This window comes from Gymnoscopelus microlampas (assembly GCF_963454915.1).
Source record: "Gymnoscopelus microlampas genome assembly, chromosome: 18".
In the NCBI taxonomy this organism is placed as follows: Eukaryota; Metazoa; Chordata; class Actinopteri; order Myctophiformes; family Myctophidae; genus Gymnoscopelus; species Gymnoscopelus microlampas.
In genome coordinates, this window is record NC_139955.1 from 25,561,384 (window position 1) to 25,584,977 (window position 23,594).

Genomic DNA, 23,594 nt, shown 5'->3' on the forward strand with positions numbered 1-23,594 from the left:
TAATATGTTAGAGTTATCCCCAGGACAGACACCATGTTTCAGGCCAATGACTAAATAGATGAGCACATTTAGATTAAAACCTACGTAAAGATGCCTTTAGGCCGGGCTACCTTTAAGTTAAAGGTAGTAAAGGAAGCTTTTAAGCAGTGGTGGAAAGTAACTAAGTACATTTACTCAAGTACTGTACTTAAGTACACTTTTAAGGATTTTTTTACTTTACTGGAGTATTTCCAGTATTTCCAATTATTTTACTTCTACTTCACTACATCTCAGAGGTAAATATTGTACTTTTGATCCACTACAATTATTTGACAACTTTAATTATAGTTACTTTGTAGATTTGTAATATTATTACAAAACTTACATTAACCACTTCAGCCCTATATAGACTTTGTGTAGCCGATCTACAAGCTCAGAACGTTGTGAGATTGTAGATCAGCTATTTTCAAAAGATTTTATACATTTAGAAAACATGAAATGGAAGATTTCTGCATAATGAGTACTTTTATTTTTGGTTCTTTAAGTACATTTTGATGCCAATACTTTTGTACTTTTACTCAAGCACATTTTAATTAATTCTGGACTTTTACTTTGTAACAGAGTATTTCTACTTTTACTTAAGTAAGAAGTGTGAGTACTTTTTCCACCACTGCTTTTAAGTTACAGTAGCAAGTCTAGTAAACTCTCCACCCCTTGCTTGAATGGAGGCTCTGTAAGGCAGTGGAAGAGGGAGGGAGTTATAAGTCAAATTAGGAGAGAGGAGGGGGAGTTTGTAGTAGCTAGAGAAAGAGAGAGGGGGTTGTAAACACACTCACAGTCACATTTTGAATGAAATGAAGTCGTCTTAGAGAAGAGAAGCTCAGGGGAAAACGGTTAAAAGCTGTCAACTCTTACCAAATATCACTGATCATAGTTGTTTCTCCTCTGACTCTCAGGAAACAAAAACGTCTTCTTTTTTTCCTGAGAAGACATAAAAGTAAGTCCATTTATTTATTTATTTTCTGGTGTTTCTTGATTGAATGTAAATGTGAACACAGGTTTTAATCTACTAACTTTATTTACATTAAATGTAAAGTTCTCAGGCGGTAAAGTGATCCTGCCTTCTTGGCCGGCTGTACACACGTGGCACGTGTGTGTGTACGGTGCCTTTTAAACACCGAAACCACGTTCAAAAGCATGGGTCCTTTTTATTTAAAAAAAACAAAATAACTTGTATTCACGTCTACTGGAATTGTTCTAAATCGGTGGAGGAATACAATGGATTTCCTCGAACACATCATACCGAATACAACATTATACTGGAAGAAAAGGGGCCAGGCCGGCTGTTGGAGCGGTGACTAGTGACCACCACCCCTCTCTGTCTGTCTGTCCAGGTCTGTCCATGTCGGTCACGCTGGCGTCGTTCACCAGGCCAGCTTCTGCTCTGTGTTGCCATGTCCGCTTATTATAAGCGACTGTGGGCTTATTTTTCTCTAAAGTTTCCAAAGTGTAGTTGCTTATTTGGGCTTGGTGGTTCTCAAACAGTTTCATGGCAAGGACCCCCATATTAATGTGTATTTATTTGTCCAAAGACCACCCCATCTGAACATATTTTGTGCCAGAGACAACCCCCCCCCCCCCCCATACAAGATTTGTGTTGTTAAAATGTTTTTAAAATATTCCAAATTCTTTCACATTTGTTGATTTTGCATCCGAAATTCCGAATATACCTAGCTGGTCGGCAACAACACAGACCACAATCACAATCATCCCTTCATTAGAATCTAAGTCTAACGTCTGCACATCTACTAGGCTTCTAGGGAAAAAATGTGGGTTGCTCAGACCTAATGACAATAGAATAATTATAAAGTTGTATTACAATTGAAAGGGGAGATAGGGAAGAGCCTGATCATCATCAGGTACAAATGGCTGGACATCCTTTTACTATGTTTAGATCAGCAAGATGTTAACACTGACTTCCAAGTTCCTAGTACAATAGTATAATAAAGTTGTATTTAGAAAACTGAAAGGGGAGCTATAGGGGAGAGCCTGATCATCATCAGGTATATACATGGCTGGAAGTATTGTTACTATGTTTAGATCAGCAAGATGTTAACACCGACTAGACTTCCAAGTTCCTGGCTATCCCAGATCATAGTCAAGTTCTACACCATCAACCCTGCAGTGATGGTAACCAGAGACCATCTGAGGTCATGCCCGTGGAGAGACAGCTGTTGGAGCCTCCTGTGTCCATCTAGGAAGCACCAGGGTTGCGTTTTTGGACTCCTCGGGGAACAGAGGCTCCATGTGGCGAACCGTTTATTTGTTTAGAACTTGTGAGAGTAAAGAGTTTTGCCTCAATGTCCTTTATGTCCTGCAGAGGTTGATAAACATGCGTGGTCAAGGTCAGAAACATCCCCGTGGGGAAAAGTCGGAATGGAAACCTTATTATGAAAAAGGCTAGCCTTAGAACACATGTGATGTGGCAACTGGCAAGTAGGCTTATGCAGCAGTTAGTCTATGGATAATGTTGTATTTTATATGATGATATATTAGATATTGTATATTGGGTTGTTATCATAATCATAACATTGTGCCACTACTCTATCAATTTGATAGCCAAAATGTAGCCCCCCCAGTGGCCACATAAGACCCTCATTGCTGTATGCCAGGCAGAATTGCATCATTCAGCTGGTAGGCTTCAGGAAACAACCTCCTTCTTTGGTGCCTTTCCCGCCTACTACTTAACCTGTTCTTCCCCTCCCCACTCCCACTCATACAAACAGACACACTCCACCTGTTCTCTACACACACACACACACTTCACCTGTTCTAATAAAAGCACACACACTTCCGGTTCTTCCCCCTCTCCCACTCATCACAAACATACACAGACTTAACAGCAACATGACGATAGAGGCTCACAGCTGCTTGCAAACCATGAATGACCTGTCTCTTTTTTGCTACGAGTGGCTTCGCGATTCTCTGCAGTGTGTTCACCCTCACATTACCAGTACAGTGTTAATGACAAGCTTGTCAGCATGTTCTGACGGTGCAGTGTTGAATTCTGCCACTCCTACTGCCAGATGGTATTTTTTGGTGTGGAAGAGTAGACAAACAGGATCTAAGGAGGTGAGAGTCCTGTTGAATTCAGAGGTAGCCCTGGCTCAGGAGGTAGAGTGGCCAAATGGAACGTTCCCGGTTCGATCCCCTGCTCCTCCTGGTTTCATCTTGAAGTGTTCTTGACCAAGACACTTATGCCAAAGTTTAGGGTTTAGTGTCTTACCTAACTAGAGGCCCTGACTGCTCGTAATGAGCAGGTTGGTGCCATGCCAATCGGTGTGTGTGTGTGTGTGTGTGTGTGTGTGTGTGTGTGTGTGTGTGTGTGTGTGTGTGTGTGTGAATAGGTGTAGGCCTATGTAATGCACATTGTAAAGCACTTTGGAGAAAGGCACTATATAAATGCACCATTAATGCACAATTGACCATATCGCCTCATATGGTACAACCCCAAGCATAATAAGATGTGTTATCAATATATCTAGGCCTTAAGCAAATACCGTTAAAACCTTTGCACTCGATCATTCGCAGTCTTGCATGCTCTACAACTAAAATATATGTGTGTGTATATTATATTTAAGTGGAAAAGGCTCTGATGTTGGAAAGAGCCGGGAGATGTTGAGAATGGGTGTGATGCAAGGCAAAGAACACAGAGGAGAGGAGTGGGGATTAATGTTGAACTGTGTATTTGTCTAGACTCTACTTTCATTCAAAATTGCTACCAGGGGTCCACAAAGGTTAATACTACACAACCAGGTTAACAACAACACACAACAACCATGTGCACACACAAGCGAGACACAAGCGTAGTAGAGCAGAGTTTAAGTTGGACTCCGTCATGTCATCACTGACAAAATGATCATGATCGTAAACAATCATGACCACCTGCATTGTTTGTTTGCCCTCAGTATGTTGACCATGAGTTATTTTTTTCTGCTTGTGTTTATTGCGTGTCACGATATTGCAAGGAGCCATGGCACTGTAAATCCAATTCATGTGACAGTAGCTACTATACATAGACCCAGTTGATGTGTGCATGTGTGCACTCTTGTTGTGATGGAGACTGCCTGTTCTGCTGTGTTTACCCATCTGTGAATCCTAGTTGACAGTTCCCAGCTTTACAGGATGTGTATTAAGACTAATATTGCAGTTGTTTTTCCTTTGCAGTGAAACCGGATTTAGAAAGAGTCAAGTAAATAGATTGAGCACACAACACACAAACACACAAAAGACCACAGCTGGAAAACCTCTGGCAGACAGAACGATTCACATCTGGGTTTGACAGTCTTGGCCAGTGCTTATCCAGTGGATGGCAGTCACTCAGTCTAGTTTAAACCTACTGTAGGCCTAAACCAGGTCCTCTGTTGAGTTCTTCAAACCCAAAGACTAGTAGCATAGTTCATTATGAGTTAAATCACCAATGACCCTGGGCTGGTAGTCTCCTTACTGGATTATATATATTCTTTTATGAATGAATGAATAACCTAATTTGTGGGTCATAAATTTACTGGGTTGAGCGGATAAGCACATTTAGCACTCTTGCCCATTGTTAAAAGCTGAGGGAGTCGTGTGTTTCCAGCATGGGGTGTCAGTTACAAAGAAATCTCTCCTCTACAAATGCTCTTTTCAGCACAAAAGGAGTGCGCTGGGCTATCGCTAATCACATTACACACACGCCATATCACATACACACAGGCGCGCTCATTCCTCTCTTACTGTGTGTCTCTATATTCACTCATGCAGTCACATGTTCTTTTTCTATGTTCAACAACATGTTTTCATTTCTGCCATTTTAAGTTGCGGCAAACGATATTAGTAAAGAATGACGCACATAGACCCCAGCGACTGGTACTTATTAGATTCTCTAACACACTTAAAGTAGAGACGAGGTGGCACCCCCATACATGCAGAACCGTTAAACGGGTTTCCCGCTGCCACCAGCGAGTCTACCCCACCCCTTTACTGTTCAACTGACTCCCCTGTTAGCTGTCCTTGGTTCTCTTCCCTTTGTGCTATTCATTTAGGGTTAGAAATAGACTAGTGGCTTAATTGTATAATGGGCACTTTTTATTTTAGTTTGTTTCCCAGAGTGTGTGTGCGTGTGCATGTGTGTGTACGTGCACACGCTTTCTGCCAGGGAGGTCACCATGACTGGTGTGAGCCTATTTGCAGTTGCTGGTCGGTCATGTTACAGGTCACAGTGATCTGTTGTGTGTGTGTGTGTGTGTGTGTTGATGTTATTTCTATTATGTAAAGAAAGCAGCCACTGCTTTGAAGCTGGTCATCATGACTGGACTAAGGCTATTTGAGTGCCAGGTCACTGAGGTTACAGTAAAGTGCTCTCTCTGTATGTGTGTGTACACATTAGTGTCGTGTCTCCTTGGAACTGAAACCTCTCTGCCTTCCAGTTGCAATCAAATTCATTTTCAAGACAAGTAGATGAAGTCCTGTGTGAAAGTCATGACATTGCTACAGGCAAGATCAAGTGTGAGCTAGCTGCTGTATTGTCAGCATAATAAGCTGACAGATCGATTGGCAGAATGTGATACAGTACAATGCGATGAGAGGTATTTACATAACAAGCCATTCAACCATTTTATAGGCGTATCTGCATCGTTATAGTGAATTCATTTAGAATTGTTAAGAAATGTTCCTTTTCTAACCCCCCCCCTTTGACTTCTTCTCACCTGCAGAGCTACAATGGCACCTTCTCTCCGCCAGGCCTATGGGCGGCGCTGGTGGATGGCAGTGACAGCGATTCTGGAAAACCTGCTATGTTCGGCTGTGCTGCTTGGCTGGGGCTCCCTGCTCATCATGCTGAAGAGGGAGGGCTTCTATTCCCATCTTTGCTCAGGTAAAAACGACAAGAAACGTTCCACGCACATACATTACAAATGTTTAGGTTTCTTTTATCATGGCGTGTCTCTGCAGGAATCGGCCAAAGAAGCATCGCCATTCATATTATGCATATGTTTCATACAATATTTAACTAAAATGTTATAATGGAAGTCAATAGGTATCGGGCTGAAACCTTGCCCAAATTTGGAGTCATACATTATAGATATGTCATAATTATAATAATACATTTTATTTATAACGCACTTTACATTTTTGGAAATCACAAAGTGCTAAAGAGGTCATAGACGAAGACGACTGACATCAGCCTGGCCACACAACGTCCAACATCCACATGGGAACCATACTGTTCCCATGTGGATCTCGAGATACACATGGGAACACATTAGATTATTATTATTTTTTTGCATTTAGCATATGTTTTATTAATTATATTTATATTGTGTGTTCAGATGTGCAAACACACACACAAATCACAAACACATCTACGGTACACAGTACCCACGCACGCACGCACGCGCGCGCACGCACAGAGGACTTATTCTCAATTTTTCATCATCTTTCCTCCCTTCCATAGAGAACGACTCAGTGGTGGTCACCCTGGGCAACACCACGTTAGGGGAGGCGGAGGAGTGGCTCAGCTGTGTGGACCAGGAAGAGAAGCTTAATCTTGGCTTCACCATTGGCTCTTTCTTACTCAGTGCCACCACCCTGCCCCTTGGTATCCTGATGGACAAGTATGGGCCGCGACCCATTCGCCTGGTCGGCAGGTAATAGGAATATTCACAGATATTCAAGATTCAACAAGGTTTTATTCATATATATGGCACTGGAATGGTTGTTATTTTATATATTTTTTTAAGTTTGAAATATTTAAAAAAATCCTATTCAGTTGACAACATGACAAAACATTTTAATTGTTAGGTAAGGTGCTTTGAATGCCATGCATGCAGAGTAATTCACTGAAGTCAAAGCCAGCTCGTAGTGACATTGCCAAGTATAAATCAGTTCTGGATGGATCACATTCCTAGAGTAGGAGAGACTACTGCTATTGTTCTCTCTCAGCAGCTGAATGAATTAATAGAGGCGGGGCACCAATGTCCATCTGAAAGGAATGTTTACATGCATAGTAAAGGGCAGATTTCTTAATAGATGTATGAATTTGGTGGGACAAATATGAATGCGTTCGCATAGATAATTTCCTTCAAGTGGAAGCCAGTGGTTGCTGTAAGATACTACTGCTGATAGCAACGCATAAGCAAACAACCACACACACCCACACAAACACACACAAATTAATTCAATCAGTAGGTGTTACTACTATCTGTGTGACTCCTGATTTGGGCTTAAAGAATTAATGAGTTATAAATGGATGTGCAAGTCTGCATCTCTTCCCTACCCGGCCTGTTCCCTTTCCACATATAGTACTACTGTCTGATGAGGATGTTTCTCCCAAAGGTCTGATAAAAGGTTGTGTTCCCTCGCCCTCCCCATATACAGCCAGTAGTCCTTGGGCAGCTTCTAATTATTACCTTATTATAGATCAGTCTCTGCAAGGTCCTGCAGAAACCCAGACATTTGATCATGGTGCATGACACATGTTCACCTAATAAATCCTATGCTAGGGACACACTATCCATTCTAACTGATCCATCCGTTGAGGCCCAGTACAGATTCTAAATAGAGGCCTTATGGCCATACTGACTATATGACATGATTAAAAGAGATAATGCATATACTGTAAGGCAAATGTGGTTATATATTTTATAACATAATTATATATACTTAAAATACTAATCAAAATCACTCGGCTTCCACAGTGATTTTCACACATTAGGAAGCTGCAGAATAGAGATCGTCACCAGTTGCTGCATGTGATGTGTTGAAATTCATTCATCATCGATTTTCCCATTTGAGATTATTGCTGTCAACGTCAGATTTGATCAAATTAACAAATTAAATTAAAATGATACATCAAATGAACACTGAACATACATACATTTTTAAAATGGTGCACATGAACTTGATTTTGGAAATGTTATGTAATCACTCCCTCAATGCACCATTCCCTAACACCACACCATAACCACACTTACACAATCCCCTAAATATCGTTTCTCTCACTGTCTTAAGATATTAAGTATTTATACGCCACAAAAAAAAGATGAATCTGTTGGTTAATGCAACTAATTATTTGAAAGGGAGCAGCATAAATCAGTGTCATAATGACATATTTACAAACTAATTCTCATTAAAATTCAGTGAGTGATCTGTCTGCCTCCGATATGTTTAAAGACGCTGCAGGGTTATAAGTCACCACCGGCTGGCCCTCTGAGTGTTCCTACACTTGTCTTTGCTTCAGGCGGTCAAGCAGACCTGTTGCAGCACGTTTAGACAGCTTAAGCTCATGAAAGGGGTATTTTTATGTTTTGGATGTGTGAGTTTAATAGTTTATTGTTCTCCTGTGTTTCTTTCTCTCTTTCACAGTTCGTGTTTCGGTCTCTCCTGTATCATTATGTCTGTCTCGGCATACAACCCTGATGGTATGTGCACTGAAACACCCGCACACGCACATCAGTCACATAATGTGCATATTAAAAACACACAACAAAAATCTGACCCAGAAATGAGCAGAAACGTATCCATGCCAATTAGATAACTCCATGTAACCTCTCCTTCTTTCGTCCTTCTCTTCTCTCCAGCCCTGTCAGCGCTCATCTTCCTGGCTCTCTCCTTAAATGGCTTCGGTGGAATCTGCCTGACCTTCACCTCCCTCACGGTAAGACACAGGGATGGGTCAAAAAGAAGTGCTAAGTTTCACACAGATAAACAGAGAGAGAAAGACACATAGACAAACAACCTTGAACAAAATAGAGAGTCTTGCAGCAGTAAAGTAAATAGTCTGTAATATGTTTCCCATTGCAACAGCATTCGTTCAGGTTTTTGGGGGTAACACAGAATCTTTTTGTGAGCTACTGTATAACGTAAATATTAAGGTAATTTGGGTTGATTAGTTCGATCCCATTGCCCCTTTATTTTGTCAATACACCAAAGTTCTTGTTTGCAGTGCTGTTGTTCCAAGACTGCAATTTTTCAGTGTCCGCAATACTGGCGAAATAAAGTACAATTGTATGTACTGCATCTTGGTATCTGGATAAAAGTCAAACAAACCATATTTTGCATTTTTCTACAATTGTAGAATTTAGCTCGTAGTATATGGAAAATTACTAGTACGGAGTAATTTCAACGGAAGGTCAGAATGTTAGTTAAAATGATGCTGGGTGGTCAGAGCCTCCATTTGCTGAGAGAAAAGGGTGTTGTGTTGTGTCTGGGGGCTATGTTTGTGTGTGTCACGTCAGTCGTGTGACGTGTCAAACAGTACCAACATTTTATTGTCATATGCCCTGCGCCCCCTGGCAGGTATGTGGGGGGCGGGTCATTTGCGTGCACGGTGTCCTCAACTGCATCGGAATGTTTCCTTCTGAGTTGCACATGACTTTTCACAGATGGAAAGTGTCTCCCACTAGTGTCAATGGCCAATCAGAGCCGTCGGCTGATCACACACCCTCACCCTGTACTCCAAACACACACAAGGGCACTTTCTCTCTCTCCTCTGTTCCCTCTTTTCCTTCCTTCCCTGTGCCTCGCTCATCTGTGCTCTCTTCTTTTCCTGTAGCGCATTGACTGTGGTGAAGCGCGCGTGTGTGTGTGTGTGCCCGTGCCTTATCTTCCCACCCAGTCAAATATATTTGACAAATATGTCACCTAACCATACAAGGTGATTGATAGCGAAGAAGATGCTACTTTTTAAAGTAAAAGTAGTTTAAGGCCTTTGTGGGTTAAGGGCAGTTCTCTTTTACAAACTGCTTCATCTACATATTATTATAGCATACAGTATATTAAACTATTCAAATGTGGAAAGGTTTAGATTTTCCTTTTTTTCACACGCATATACAGCCAAGCATTGTTGTGGTTTGTACACATTATGTTCTCGACGCCTTCCTGGCAGTGACAGTGCTCACAAACCATGTTGCACGTAGGGGCGCTGAAACGTCTATCTCTGCAGCTAACTACCTTTTAGGGAGTGAGAGCAGCTGGCTGGTTACACACACACACTGTCTGTCTGTCCCGGCCACCACAATGTCATTGTTAGGAGTTGATGTCTGCTGCAATATGGCATAAGGTCACTCAAATGTGAGCACTTTATCATAACCTTAGACAAAACGTTTTAGAAGTGTTGTGGTCGCAACAGTCCATATTATGCTGCAGTCCCACTGTGTGCGTTTGAGTCAGGCACGCAACTCTCACTTGCTCTGGCAGTCACACATTGAGCTGCCACATATCAATTCTATTTATATTATGCTCGTGCTATTAAAACATACTGTAGGCCTGTATATTAAAACAATCCCAATGGCTTGTGGAGTCACATTGCGACAGTGGTGGTGACCAAAAGATTTACTCTTCAGGTGGTGTTGTTTGGTCAAAGCCAGGTAGCAAGCCAATGTGTTTCACTGGATGGTCTAAAGCAGTGGTTCTCAAACTTTTCAGGCCACTTATACTGTTGGTTTGTTTACTGATGAGTGAGAAAACATTAAGCAAATCATCTGTGGACCCCCCAAAATCCTTTGGGGGCCCCCCTGAGGGTCGCGACCCACAGTTTGAGAACCACTGGTCTAAAGAACATAATGTTTGTTTCTGGGAGAGTTAGCCTTGACAGCAAATGCATGATGCGTTTTAATGAGCGTACTGACATTGAGTGGATGGCGAAGGTCTGCCAGCTTGTCATGTTGTTTTTCAAGTACACTGTCTTCATGGAATTGGAGGTAGGGAGGGCTTCCTTCTTGGCACGCTGCCAGGGTGTAGCTGTTCTCAGCTGTTCCTCAGTAAAAGTCATATTGGTCATCCTCTAAATTAATCCCAAAGCAACTCAACTCAACTCAAAACTGCTTTACAAGGAAACAAACACCACCCCCTGTCCTTAGACCCTCAATTGGGCAAAAAGAGAAAGTCTGTGATGGGGGAAAAAAGGAAGAAACCTCAGGAAGGATCGCAGAAGAGGGGACCCCCTTCCAGTGTGGACAGACTTTCATCTTAATCTGACAAATTGATTTGCTAATCCAGCATCACTGACTAGGTCCTCTGTTCACTGTAATCGGCAAACCTAAAGAGATTAGCGCACTACTGGACAAACACAAGACATTGACCTTATTCACACTGCAGCCATTTTGCTCTTTCATCATACTCTATGCAAAATGCCCACCATGTGACAGTGGGGAACAGGGAATGACTTTTAATTGAATAAGACATAGATTCAATAAGTAAGAAGTGTCAGAAATGTTGGTGGATCGATCCTTTGATCGGCCGTTGCTGCGTTTCACTCCCCATTTCTCTCAACCCATTTCCTGTCAGCCTACTGTCCTATCTATAATAAAGGCATAAATCTAAAAAAAAAAAAAAAATTATAGAAAATAAATGTTGGAAGATACATGAAATGAACGTAAACAACAGGACACAAACCATGGCACGTTAATTTGGATAGAACTTTGTCAAAAAGGGCTGAGTAAGTCAGAGATACAAAGAAGCAGTGAAATGGAAAGTTACATGCTGTGGTTTGAGAGAACCAGAGGCAGCACCGTATCTGGTGAGACCACGGTTCAATGTCAGTTGTGGATTGATGCATCTTTACACCGAGATGAGCAAAGTTTGGGGTTTAGTTTCCTTTTTATGGAAATCTGGGGGAAAAGGGGTTGAGGAAAGAGAGGGGGTGGGGTGGAGGTAGGGGGTGCGGATGGGGGCTGAGGTCGAGAGAAGAAGCTGGTCCCGATCAGCTGTGGTTTAGTGTTTCCCGCTGTGAACTTTACTGAGAGCTGCAGCTGTGGTTGGAAAAGATCTGAGAGGAACCCAAAAGCGTGACACTCTCTCCTCCCTCTTTCTCTCCTTCCTTCCCTCTCTGTCTTTCTTTCATGTCTTTTTCTGTCTTTCCTCTGTTGTGCTCACCCTCCATCTCCCCGCTGTCCACTTCTCTGCCAATTCCGCACCTCGTAATCTCTTCCATATATTCAGTGTTACTCTTGTAATGTAAGTGCATCCCGGGGCAGGCTACACAGTAAAATCCTGAATGTTCATTTAACCACTTTCAACCTGGCACCCCTATTTTGGGCATGTCAATTAAAGGGGAACATTTGCTAAATAAATTAACATTTGCACAATAAAAAAACACGCTAAAAAACGCTATTTGTTGTATAATGAAGTATATAGGGCTTACAGTAAGTGGTTAACTGGTGTGCACCTTCAGCTCTTTGGGCATAAATACACGATATTGCATCAGATATACTCATGGGGAATACTTTAAATCAAATGAAAATGTATTTATATTGCACATACAGCAATTGCAACTCAATGCACTTCACAGAAAAGAATTATTAAAAAGAAAGTAAGCAAACGATAATAATACTAAAATATTAATACACACAAGAATAGAGCTTCAGTTGGATATAGAAGTCATGGTAATTGAATGGCTCTGTGACACCTTGGTGTGGTGCCCCCTGATGTCACGTGCATTGTGTCCACCTCCCCCTGGCAGGAGTGGCATGTGCTTGATGTGTGAAATATGTTCTTCATGGAAACTGTCAGAACACACTGGTGGGAATCTCGCTCACTGTTGTTGACACGTGCTGATGCACACGCGCACACACACACACACACACACACACACACACACACACACACACACACACACACACACACACACACACACCACGTCCCCCCCTCTCTCATGCACACACAAAACACTCACACACACCAGTATGCACACAACATTACTTCAACTAGAACTCAGCTGTTACACTTGAAAGCAAACATCAGCTTGCTGACATGTAACATGGCTGGAATAGTTTTGCTTTAACATTAGTAAGAGACACAAACTTCCCTGTGTACACAGAGGGCCCTGTTGCCAGCATTCCACAGATCTGCGGCCAGAGACGCCTGACCGCAGATCTAATCGCTGCTAACAGGCTGTGAAATATTTCAATTCTCAGAAGTTCTGAATGAGGACGGCTGTTCTCGGGGTGTTTTTCATTTAGCTTGAGTGATAAGCTTCACTCAAAAACTATTTTTTTGTTTACCTGGCTAGAGCCGCCTCTGTTTTTTTGGTCTTTAGTAAAACCTGTGTTAACCCCACTATCCACGCATGCACGCACACACATTCACACACACAATCCAGTCCAGCATCAGCTACTATACTGTAAAATCCTGAATGTTCATTTAACTGACTGACTGTAAATCTAACCAAATGGACAAGATTTAAATGTTGTAGCAGCTCCCTAATAGGCTGCAGACATTGGCAACAAGTACGCACAATCACACATGCAAACGGTGGTCTTACCCACACACGCACGGTCACACCTTTGACCACACATTTCAGTACACATGAGGAGAGCCCCAAGTAACTCTAGGAACATCTATGTTGTGAAATGATTCCTGGAATCCCTCTCGTGGAAGTTATTTGTCATTCTTAGCTTCCCGCCATGAAGCTGTCCCATGCACAGCAGGCTTGTGTTAAATCACAACTGAAACGCCAAAATACTATTGATAGACTCAAACTCAAAACAGATACAGCGAGATCACAAGCACACCAGACACGCACTAAAAATTAATTGTTGGGGATCAGATACCATTAAACACCTCAAAAATAACTTATTCCTAGACAATTTCTCCTGTTCCACGCAGGAGCGCGCAAACACGCACGCACGCACGCACACACGGACGCACGCACGCACGCACGCACGCACGCGCACACACACACGCACACACACACACACACAGGTCAGATACATTCCCAGGTCCGTGGTGACTACGTTTCCCTGTTACACTCTTCAGTCTTTGTTACATTGGTCAGTCTTTGATTGGTATGAGGACACCGAAAAATGACAGTACTCAAGGACCCCTGAACTATGGATAGATTCAATTGAAAGACACAAGTTGACGAAGGAAGTTTAGAAACGGGTGCATTGACGTTGGGGAGAGAATGGTTAGCTTGTCATGCTGCACACCTCAAATCCTTGCCATGTGATTTTATAATCATGATTGACCCATTTAAATCTCTAATCAAAGGACAATGAGTGTGCTGAAAGTACAATAGGTCATTGTTTAGTTTAGGTAAGCGCCTTAATACTGTAAATAGGCCGACCCAATATATGATGTGCTCAGAGTCAGTGCCTGGTGCCCAGTGCCCTATGCACATAGACGCGTGTCATCATCTATGCCATTTATGTGCCTTGCGAGCTTGCAGGAGTTACTGCTGACTAGGCTCAGCTTCCCCAACATTAATCCTAACCTAAATAATTTGTTGAAATTGGTTAAAAAGACCCTGGACATCTGTGTCATAAGCATAGCTTAATGTGTGTGAACTGTAGGTCGAGATCCAAAATTAGTCATAGCCTTGTTTCTTGTGGATGCCCTCCTGACAAGAAAATGAATGTTGCTTTAATGAGCCTGGGTCGCAGGGTGAGACGCTCGGCGAGATGCTTGGCTGCCGGCTAAAGATGTTTAAGGCCTCTCATCTACTTTCCCACTCTTCCACCTTGCTTTACACACAGCAGCTGTACCCCCTCTGCTGGACAAATCAATGTATTACACCCCCACTCCACTACAGTTTTCACTCTGCTGTGAAATTTTCACAATGCTGCATTGAATCTCACAATCCAGAGGATATGCTAAACGTAAACCAATCAGTGTGTCACAACTTCAACTCTGTTTTAGAAAGGAGAAGGTTTGTCTCTTCTCATGATTAATTCCATGTTTCTCCATCCTTCCAGCTCCCCAACATGTTTGGCAGCCTGAGTTCAACCATCATGTCTCTGATGATTGGTTCCTATGCCTCCTCTGCTGTTACATTCCCTGGACTCAAGGTAACCAAGAGGATTATGTCTTCAGTACTTTGTCTGTAATAGAGCATGAGGGACATGAATTACATTTTGGGCAGAGATTTGGTTTATAGAACTGGCACATATCCACATGAAGGGTATATAATTGTGTATTCAACAGAGAATGTTTTTGTAAGGTAAAACCACATGTATTACCTTTCAGACAATCTACAAACCACAGTATGAGAGACCAAGACCATTGGCCTCAATGAACTAACCTGTCACTTATTCAATTTGCATTCAAACTGGAAAGTGAAGTATAAGTTGCCTATTTGATAAAGACAATGTCTCCCTTTTCTTTTCAGCTGGTCTACGATGCAGGGGTGTCCTTCAATGTCATCATGTGGGTGTGGACGGGTCTTGCTGGTTTCGTCTTCTTCAACTGTTTCCTTAACTGGCCAACCGAGGGCTTCCCTACGCCTGATGAGGTTGATTACAGGTCAGTGTAGCCATCACCCGAGTTAGACCAAGTACAAACATGGATCTGTCACCTGGATCTGTTCCTTGATTACACTTGGAATTGTAATCAAGGACAGCAGAAACCAAATAGCAATGCTGTTTCCCTTTTTCGTACTTGGTTCCATTGTCTTTATCTTCAGTCATCTCACTTATCAACATTGCTGTGTGTGTTTGTGAAACAGTTCATGGGGCATGGTGCTTCAAGAGCACTGTGCTTCTTCAGGCGATCAGAAGGTGGTGGGAGAAAGACTGAACCAGAAAAATGAAGATGTCCAACACTCTACAGAGAAACTACCTACTGAGACTGCGCGTGAGTCAACATGAATTCTAAAATTGAACGGAAATACACACGCGCACACGCGCACACGTGCACACACACACGCGGGCGGGCGGACACACACGGACACACGGACACACACACACACACACACACACACACACACACACACACACACACACACACACACACACACACACACACACACAAGGTGCAGTGTAGTTCAGTAGGGTCAACATGTACCCACAATGTTAGGATCCATACACTCATAGCCTCCGGTACTAATTAACATTAGCCATGAGAATGTTACTGTGCAACACAAGCCTATTTTCTCAAAAACCCTTGATATGGATATATCAAGGGTCATTAGTGTTTTAAAGCAAAAACACTGTTTGTAAACAGCTTGAGACCTTACTAAGCTATGGTCACATCAGTGAATGCAACCCCTTCATCGTCTCAGAGAGCCAGTGGTTTCTAATGTTAACTATCACAGCAGGCTTCACACAATTCTGGAAATTATGTGTGCAGAAACCACTGGGTATGCTACAGGGTTACATTCCCATTGAAGGCTAGAAATATTAACCACTTTCAACCTGCTGTCCCTATTTTCGGCAGTCATTATAGGCAAAATATTTATTTTTAAAACATTTTCATAAACTTTCAGAACTTTTCAAATAGCCTATCTGCAACCTCTCAATGCACCGCATCGTCATGTGTTGTGAGCTTGTATATCGGCTATTTTCGCTACGCCACACACTCATATAAGTAAGTTTAAACTAGGGCTTAAGTGGTTAAGAATACTCTTGTGAAATTACAAAAAAACTTTCATTTCACCTTTCATCTCCCTACATGCACAGGGACAGAAACAAATAAAACTGCTACTAACTTATCTTTTTCACTCGCTCAGATGCCATCCCGTTCCGTCGCTCTGTGTTTTCTCCCATCTTCCTGTGGAGTCTGGTTACCATGGGAATGTCCCAGCTGAGGATCATCTTCTTCATGGGAGCTATGAACAAGATGTTGGAGTTCATGGTTACCCATGGAAACCAACACCGTGAGTGAAAACCAGAGATTATAGCCTATATTAATCTGTGTGTATATCTGTGTAGTGATTGAACTAAATTTGGCCCAATACCGCCTTCAGTTCGGTCACGGTGGCGTTTGGACTCACCAAAAGTTTGTTCTTGACGCGCTCGCCTCGCTCACTCCAGCCTGGCTCCTTCCATTGTAGCACTTGTATCGGCAATAATAATAATACCCCAAAGTCACCCTTGTGTGTGTATTTCCTAATTCCTTTTGTTTCTATGTTTGTTTCCTAAATTCCTAAGTGTGTGCTATAACGTGCGGTAAGAACTGTTGCTTCTCTCCGAGTCCTAAAACACCGGGAGTCGCACACGTGTGTTCATTATCATTGAGTAGGTGACGTGAACCACCACCAATGCGCCATATGTTCCCTTGTGGCTTGGTGGTGCAATGACACCACCATATAAGGAGTAACATTTCACATAAATCAAAAACACCCATATTGGCTCCTACAATCTGTATATAATTATGTTACGGGCTATGATGATTTATTTATTTATTTTTATTCTTTTTTTTCAGCGTCCGAGGAGCTGGCGAGTGAGGCAGCGGAGAATGGTGAGTTTATGTGGTTTATGCATGAGGTTGATTATCTGAGTATTATTTGTTGTGTGTCTGTACACATAATAGCCTGGAAACCAGACGAATCTGCCAGAGTGAAATCATAGGTCTGTGTATTGTCATCACAAAACCAGAGTACTATCAGTAAACTGGCCTGAATAACTGAGGCTGGATTTCCAGACTTCAAGTACGCGTGTTTTACCCCCATGTTTCCTTTATTTAGCTGTTATAGTACGTCAATACATGATGTCATTTTCCATTGTCTCCCTCAGTGAGTTTCTACTCGTCCATCTTTGGCACACTGCAGCTGCTGTGCCTGGTGACCTGTCCTCTGATTGGTTACATTATGGACTGGAAGATGAAGGAGTGCAAGGACGAGAAGAGTCCCACCTCAGACACAGACAAGATGTAAGAGGAGAAGGGGGGATATATTAACCAAATGCACCCTAACGTCTAATTTATACTCCTTAGTACAACAGTGCCAAAAAGAACTGAATTTCAAGCTTGAAAATCAATTATCTTAGGCAAGCAACACTGTCACACTACATTCCACCATTGTCTTCCTTCTGACTGGACCTTCTAAAACCAAGCAACAATATAAAGGGGGAGGTAGACTGCCTACTCTCTTATTAATACGTTTGGAAGTGATCCAGCACACTGGTTCTCAACATGGGGTCCGGGGACCGGTGTCCTTGAAGGGGTTCCAAGAAGTCCCTATCTAAATGATCGATACGTGGTAACCAAATGGACCTTTACAACTCTTTAACTCTGAGAATGTACAAATGGAACCCTTTTGTACACTCTCAGATTTAAATTAAACACTGAGGATTTTTCTGTGTAGATTAGGGTACCAGAGCTTAAAAATGTGTATTCAATGGGGGTCTGGGGCCTAATGCATATGGGTGCTTATAGAAGTTAAAAAGGTTGAGAATCCACCGGCTTCGAATGCTATCATTGCATTGAATGGGAGATTATGACGTTTTATCAGACCATTGAATGGGCGAAGTAGGCGAGCTACTGTCTACCCCGCGATTTGTCAGACCATTCATTGGGAGTAATCAGGAGCTACTGACCTACCGACGGAGGCGGAGCAGTCCCCACAACAATATTTACGATTCTGTCCATATCGGTACGTAACTCGAACGGCGCTGAGTAGGCACAGGCGAGCGTCGCACCGCTCCGGACGGCAACTCAGTCGCCTTAGCTCCTTCGGTGGCCCGTCGCGGGGCTCCAGCTCGCCTGAGACTGCGCGCCTCCGTCATGGTCCGAAACCAAAACAACCAAAACCAAAACCGAAACTGAAGTATTTAAGTCATCTCCGTCGGTAGGTCAGTAGCTCCTGATTACGCCCAATGAATGGTCTGATAAATCGCGGGGTAGACAGTAGGTCGCCTACTTCGCCCATTCAATGGTCTGATAGAACGTGATAATCTCCCATTCTATGCATTGATAGCATCCGAATCAGGTGGAGAATCACTTATTTAGGAGAGAGGGATAACATTAACATTGCTGTCTACCTGCCCTCAGAGAGCCCACCACACCCATGAGAGACCGTAAAATCCAGAAGGTGACCAATGCCATAAGGGCCTTCATCCTGACCAACATGCTGCTGCTGGTCTTTGGATTCTGCTGTCTCATAGACAACCTGCCACTACAGGTACACACATTCTGCTGTCTCATAGTCAACCTGCCACTACAGGTACACACATACACAAAGTACTTGTGCACAGAATGTGCACATAAGTTCAGAAGAGGAAATTCCATTGGCATAGGGAGGAAACTTTGACAGGATCTCCCCATGCTGTTTGTGTTCAAAACATGGGTTAACAATTAATTATGTATGGTCAAGGCGTGTGTTCAATGTGTGCCTAGCTGCAGCAGTTCCAACACACACACGCGCGCGTGCGTTGCCGACGCCCAGTGCGCACACACACACACACACACACACACACACACACACACACACACACACACACACACACACGGTAGTAGATCCTCCTTCGTTGTCATATAGAGAGAAAGGTTTTTGTCCCGGCTCGGTATCAGATCGATCTATTTCACCATCCGCAAGCAACCATTTCACACCCCTGTGCCTACTGCTATCCTTTGCCAGTTCGAGCCTGTGTCCCTCCCGTGTCTGCTGGACACACCCTTTTTCCCTTGATATTGTCCCCTCACAGTTGCTCAAAGAGGCCTTTGACATAAATGGCTGTCTTAGCGCAGGTTACGTCCCCCTATATTTTAAACATGCTGTGGTCCAGCCCATTATTAAAAAACCCAACCTCGACCCCACAGTCCTTTCAAACTATTGACCTATATCAAAGCTACCTTTTATATCAAAGGTCCTGGAAAGGGTTGTATTTGGCCAACTACAATCATTCCTCGATGAAAATAGCTCCCTTGAAGTGTTTCAGTCTGGGTTCAGAGCACGGCACAGCACAGAGTCTGCACTGTTAAACTATGAGGTTGGCATCCATGGTACAGCTTTAGACTGGTTTAGTTGTCCTACCTCCATGACAGATCCTTCTCTCAGTCGAGATACTGTCTCATCCTGCCTCATAGATCAATTCTTGGGCCCATCTTATTTTCATTATACACACTCACCCTAGGCTCCATCATCCGTAAACATGGCATCTCTTTCCATCTCTATGGAGGCGATACCCAGTTGTACCTCCCACTAAAGCCTGACAGAACCCATTCCCTGAAACCCCTGTTTTATTGTCTCTCCGAAATCAAATCCTGGATGTCCACTAATTTCCTCAGGCTAAATGATGACAGAACCAAAATTGCACTTTTCTGCCCCCCAGACAAAACTAAAATCATTTTATGCATAATCAAAAACTATCCCTTTGGAGAAAAGAAAACTTTTTACAAGACCCTTTGATTAATTTCTTAGATTCTGACGTTCATCCTCCACACCATGGTCAGAGGCTTCATCCACTCCTGCTGCGGAGGGCTATATGCTGCTGTGTGAGTACTGTGCTGTTGAACTACTGTAGGGTCATACTTGCACTGGCAATTGTCTTTATTAAAGGTGTGAATGCTGAGGTCTTTGGAGGGCATGTTTCCAGAGCTCATGCTTTTTAAGTAAAATAAAGTCTGAACCAGCCCTTACCTCACCATAGCCATAATTGTACCTTTGTTACAGTATAACAGGACAAACTGCCTTTTTGTTGCTTCATGGACAGAAATATCTAGAGGCTCTATAATGTTGTGGTGGGGTGATTGTGTATTTATTGCATCCTGTCTGTTGTTTATCCTTGTTTGTTCTCTGAAAATTAAGCAACTTCCCACATTTATAGACAATGGTGTTTCAGTATTTTGTGTACCTGCTACTGCCTATACTTATTCCATTCTATTCTCTTCTATTCCGTACACTGTGCTGTATATTTGAGAAATAACGTTGTTCCCCTGTCCCTACCTGTGTTGTGCAGCTATCCTTCCAACCACTTTGGCACTCTGACAGGACTTCAGTCCATGATCAGTGCTGTGTTTGCTCTGCTGCAGCAGCCCCTCTTCATCGCTATGGTTGGACTGCTGAAGGGAGACCCCTACTGGGTAAGGACCTCTATAACATTGTTCAGACACAACAGCCCTAACATTTGCATTATGCACAGACAGATGCAAACATGCCAGCACTCCTTGAGTTGTTTTCAGTATTTATGTGTTGCAAGCTTGATGGTTTAGTGTAGAGCTTATGCACTTATGTAATACAACTGCATCATACAATACAACTGCATCAATTTGAATTTCCATTAGTATCTTAACATAATTCTTGTGACAAGGATGCTGAATTATCTTAGTTTAATTATTGTTAAATTACTCCAATTTAAACACACATGCAGGCACACATTCTAGTTTCCTTATTGGCTAACAATTGATGTCTCTCTCATCCAATCATCCTTCAGATCAACCTTGGCCTGCTCATTTTCTCATTCACTGGCTTCCTGTTGCCGGGCTACCTGTTCTACCACCGCAGACACCTGGTGAGGGAAAAGCTGGCCAGAGACAAGGAGGACCATGACAAGCAGGCGCTCAACCACACAGAGACCAATGGCCACAAGCACCACAGCAATGGTCACAGTGTTGTAGAAGCTTAGAACCTTATAATAGAACAAAAGATTGGGGGAATTGTAGGATTTATATTTTGTACATGCCTGCAAAACCAGCAACAGCAATGTAGTCAACCTATATTGAGTCCCACCTTTAAACTATAGTTTTTTAATGAGTTATATCCCCCCAGGCTTTATTACAACTTGAAGTTAGATTCAATCAGTGAATGTACAGTAGGGTGATATGGAGGGAGGTTGTCATCATCACGTTTTAGCTGTTTTGCTCAAAGAGTCACATTAGTGTGGAGAGAAAAGCCATTGATTTCACTAAGTGCCCGCATGTGAGGCCACATGCACACACAGCTGGTACAGCCTCTGTGTCCAACCACAGATTTTACAGTACTTGAAAGACTCTGGATCATCGTGTAGATAATCACAATCAATGCTGACACCAAAGAACAGCTCACAGATATTAGAAGCATTTTCTGTTTTAGCCATATTTCAGCAGCGCTTGAACAGAAGAAAACATAAAATAATAAATTGTGCTATTTTTTACTGTAGTCCCACCCAAATGTATAAGAATCACAGTCAATATTACATGAGTAAAGTAGTTATTACCACCTAAAGGACTGCAAATAGCAAGCTTCTAGTAAGTATAATCATGCCGTCTATGTGTTTTCAGAAACCAGGTTATTTCCTCAAGCTACAATAAACTTCTGAAAATGCTCTGATTTCTTCAGACATGCACACTGACCATATTCAGTGACCATTTTGCTCTTGCAACATAGGTGGGGAATGCCCACACTGCCCCTATTATGAAGCAATAGCAAAATGGCTGCCTTATCAATATGGTTAACACATGTACAGGTACATGCAGATAATTGCTTGTATAGACACAATAACTACCTCTTATTCCCTTTTTGAATGTCTCTCTGCAATACATTATTGTGTCAGTCTAATACTATATTAGGAAACACAAAACTTCAAATGCTCAGATATCTTTGGCCGAGATATTTTGTATGCCAAAATGTTGCCCTAATGCGTCAGTGTTTAATTTTTCCAGGGGTGTTCTTTGTGCTTACATTTCTGCAATTTTTATAAATAGAAACAATTATTAATTACATTTTACAAGGACATATTTTAAAGACTGACTTGACACACACACAGTGTGTCCATGTTATCTAACACTTTTTACTGCTTTATGCACAAAAATGAAATAGTATGTGTATGAAATATGTATTTAAGTGTATTTTTGTACTTTATAGCTGCATTAGTGTTCAAAAGGGAAATGTTTGTGTATTAACATTTGTGTTGTTTTTTGTTTTGTTTTGTTTTTCATAGTTGACTGATTTGTATAGGCCTTAACACTCATACAGGTGTTTTCGGTTATTCTGGTTGATTACACCTCTATTAAGATTGGAGCAGGGCGGAGCTAAGCTGCCAATTTTGTGTCATAGAAAACTATGGTCTGATAACAAGGTAATTCGGTCTGCACTTAGAGGTGCAACAAAACTAACAGAGGCTAAGTGCGAGGGAGCAGTCAATAAAACTAAATTTTTGAACACCCGCACAGCCCTATGAAGCTAGACTAATTAAAAACACCTGAATGAGTGTTCAGGGCTTTTAATATGATTTTACAGTGTATACTTGCTTCTGCCTTTTTGATGCCTTTATCTTGTATAGATTTTTGAGAAAAGAAAAATCACTTTTGTTTTTGTAAATAGAGCTTACATCTTTCTCTTGTATTCTATTGCATATTATGTTAGTTTTGCAAATCTATCACCACCAAGAGATACACATTTGCAAAATTTCCACTGTGCTGGCTAGATCGCTCTCTATGCACGTACAATGTTGAGTCATTGCTAATGTTGAGCAGACAGATGTATAATTTATCTGAGCTCAGTACCTTAGCTGCTGCCGTCTTGACTTTGTTGCAATAGAACCAAATCTAGAGAAGCAATCGCTGCCAAACTTCTCTCCTGGTAAACCAAAAGCAATGTTTAGGAGCTGAGCAAGCCATACAAATAACTATCTTGGTTCTTAAGTTTTCCAGTAGACTGTACAGCACTTTTCATCAGGGGAAGGTAGCTAATGTCATCGCATGCAGTGGATTGCACCTAATCATATCTGTTTACCCACGGTTTCAAAGCTTTGCTGTGTTTGTAGCCATATGTCCACATGAACAACTAAATCTTGCTTGTAAAACAAAATAAATGTAGAAATTAAAACTGAATCATTTAATTTTGCTCAACATCGTCACTAGTGTGCACAATGAAGTTTCTCTTTGTTAACCTTTGAATCATGTACGTTTGAAATGACTCTGTTTGACTTCCACTCACAAACAAG

The 23,594-nt window shown here is 42.1% G+C and overlaps 1 protein-coding gene across 1 annotated transcript; it reads left to right on the forward strand.

The window, feature by feature from the left end:
• The first annotated feature begins 801 nt into the window (after nucleotides 1–801).
• slc43a1a (solute carrier family 43 member 1a) lies at nucleotides 802–23,529 on the forward strand. The gene is made up of 15 exons (XM_084041932.1): nucleotides 802–976; nucleotides 5,733–5,893; nucleotides 6,473–6,665; nucleotides 8,383–8,438; nucleotides 8,598–8,674; nucleotides 14,712–14,804; nucleotides 15,125–15,258; nucleotides 15,461–15,588; nucleotides 16,463–16,609; nucleotides 17,158–17,193; nucleotides 17,469–17,604; nucleotides 18,724–18,853; nucleotides 20,093–20,166; nucleotides 20,631–20,754; nucleotides 21,105–23,529. Exons 2-15 carry the CDS (start codon nucleotides 5,740–5,742, stop codon nucleotides 21,294–21,296), a joined length of 1,674 nt encoding a protein of 557 aa, XP_083898058.1. The 5' UTR covers nucleotides 802–976; nucleotides 5,733–5,739; the 3' UTR covers nucleotides 21,297–23,529.
• The last annotated feature ends 65 nt before the right edge of the window (nucleotides 23,530–23,594 follow it).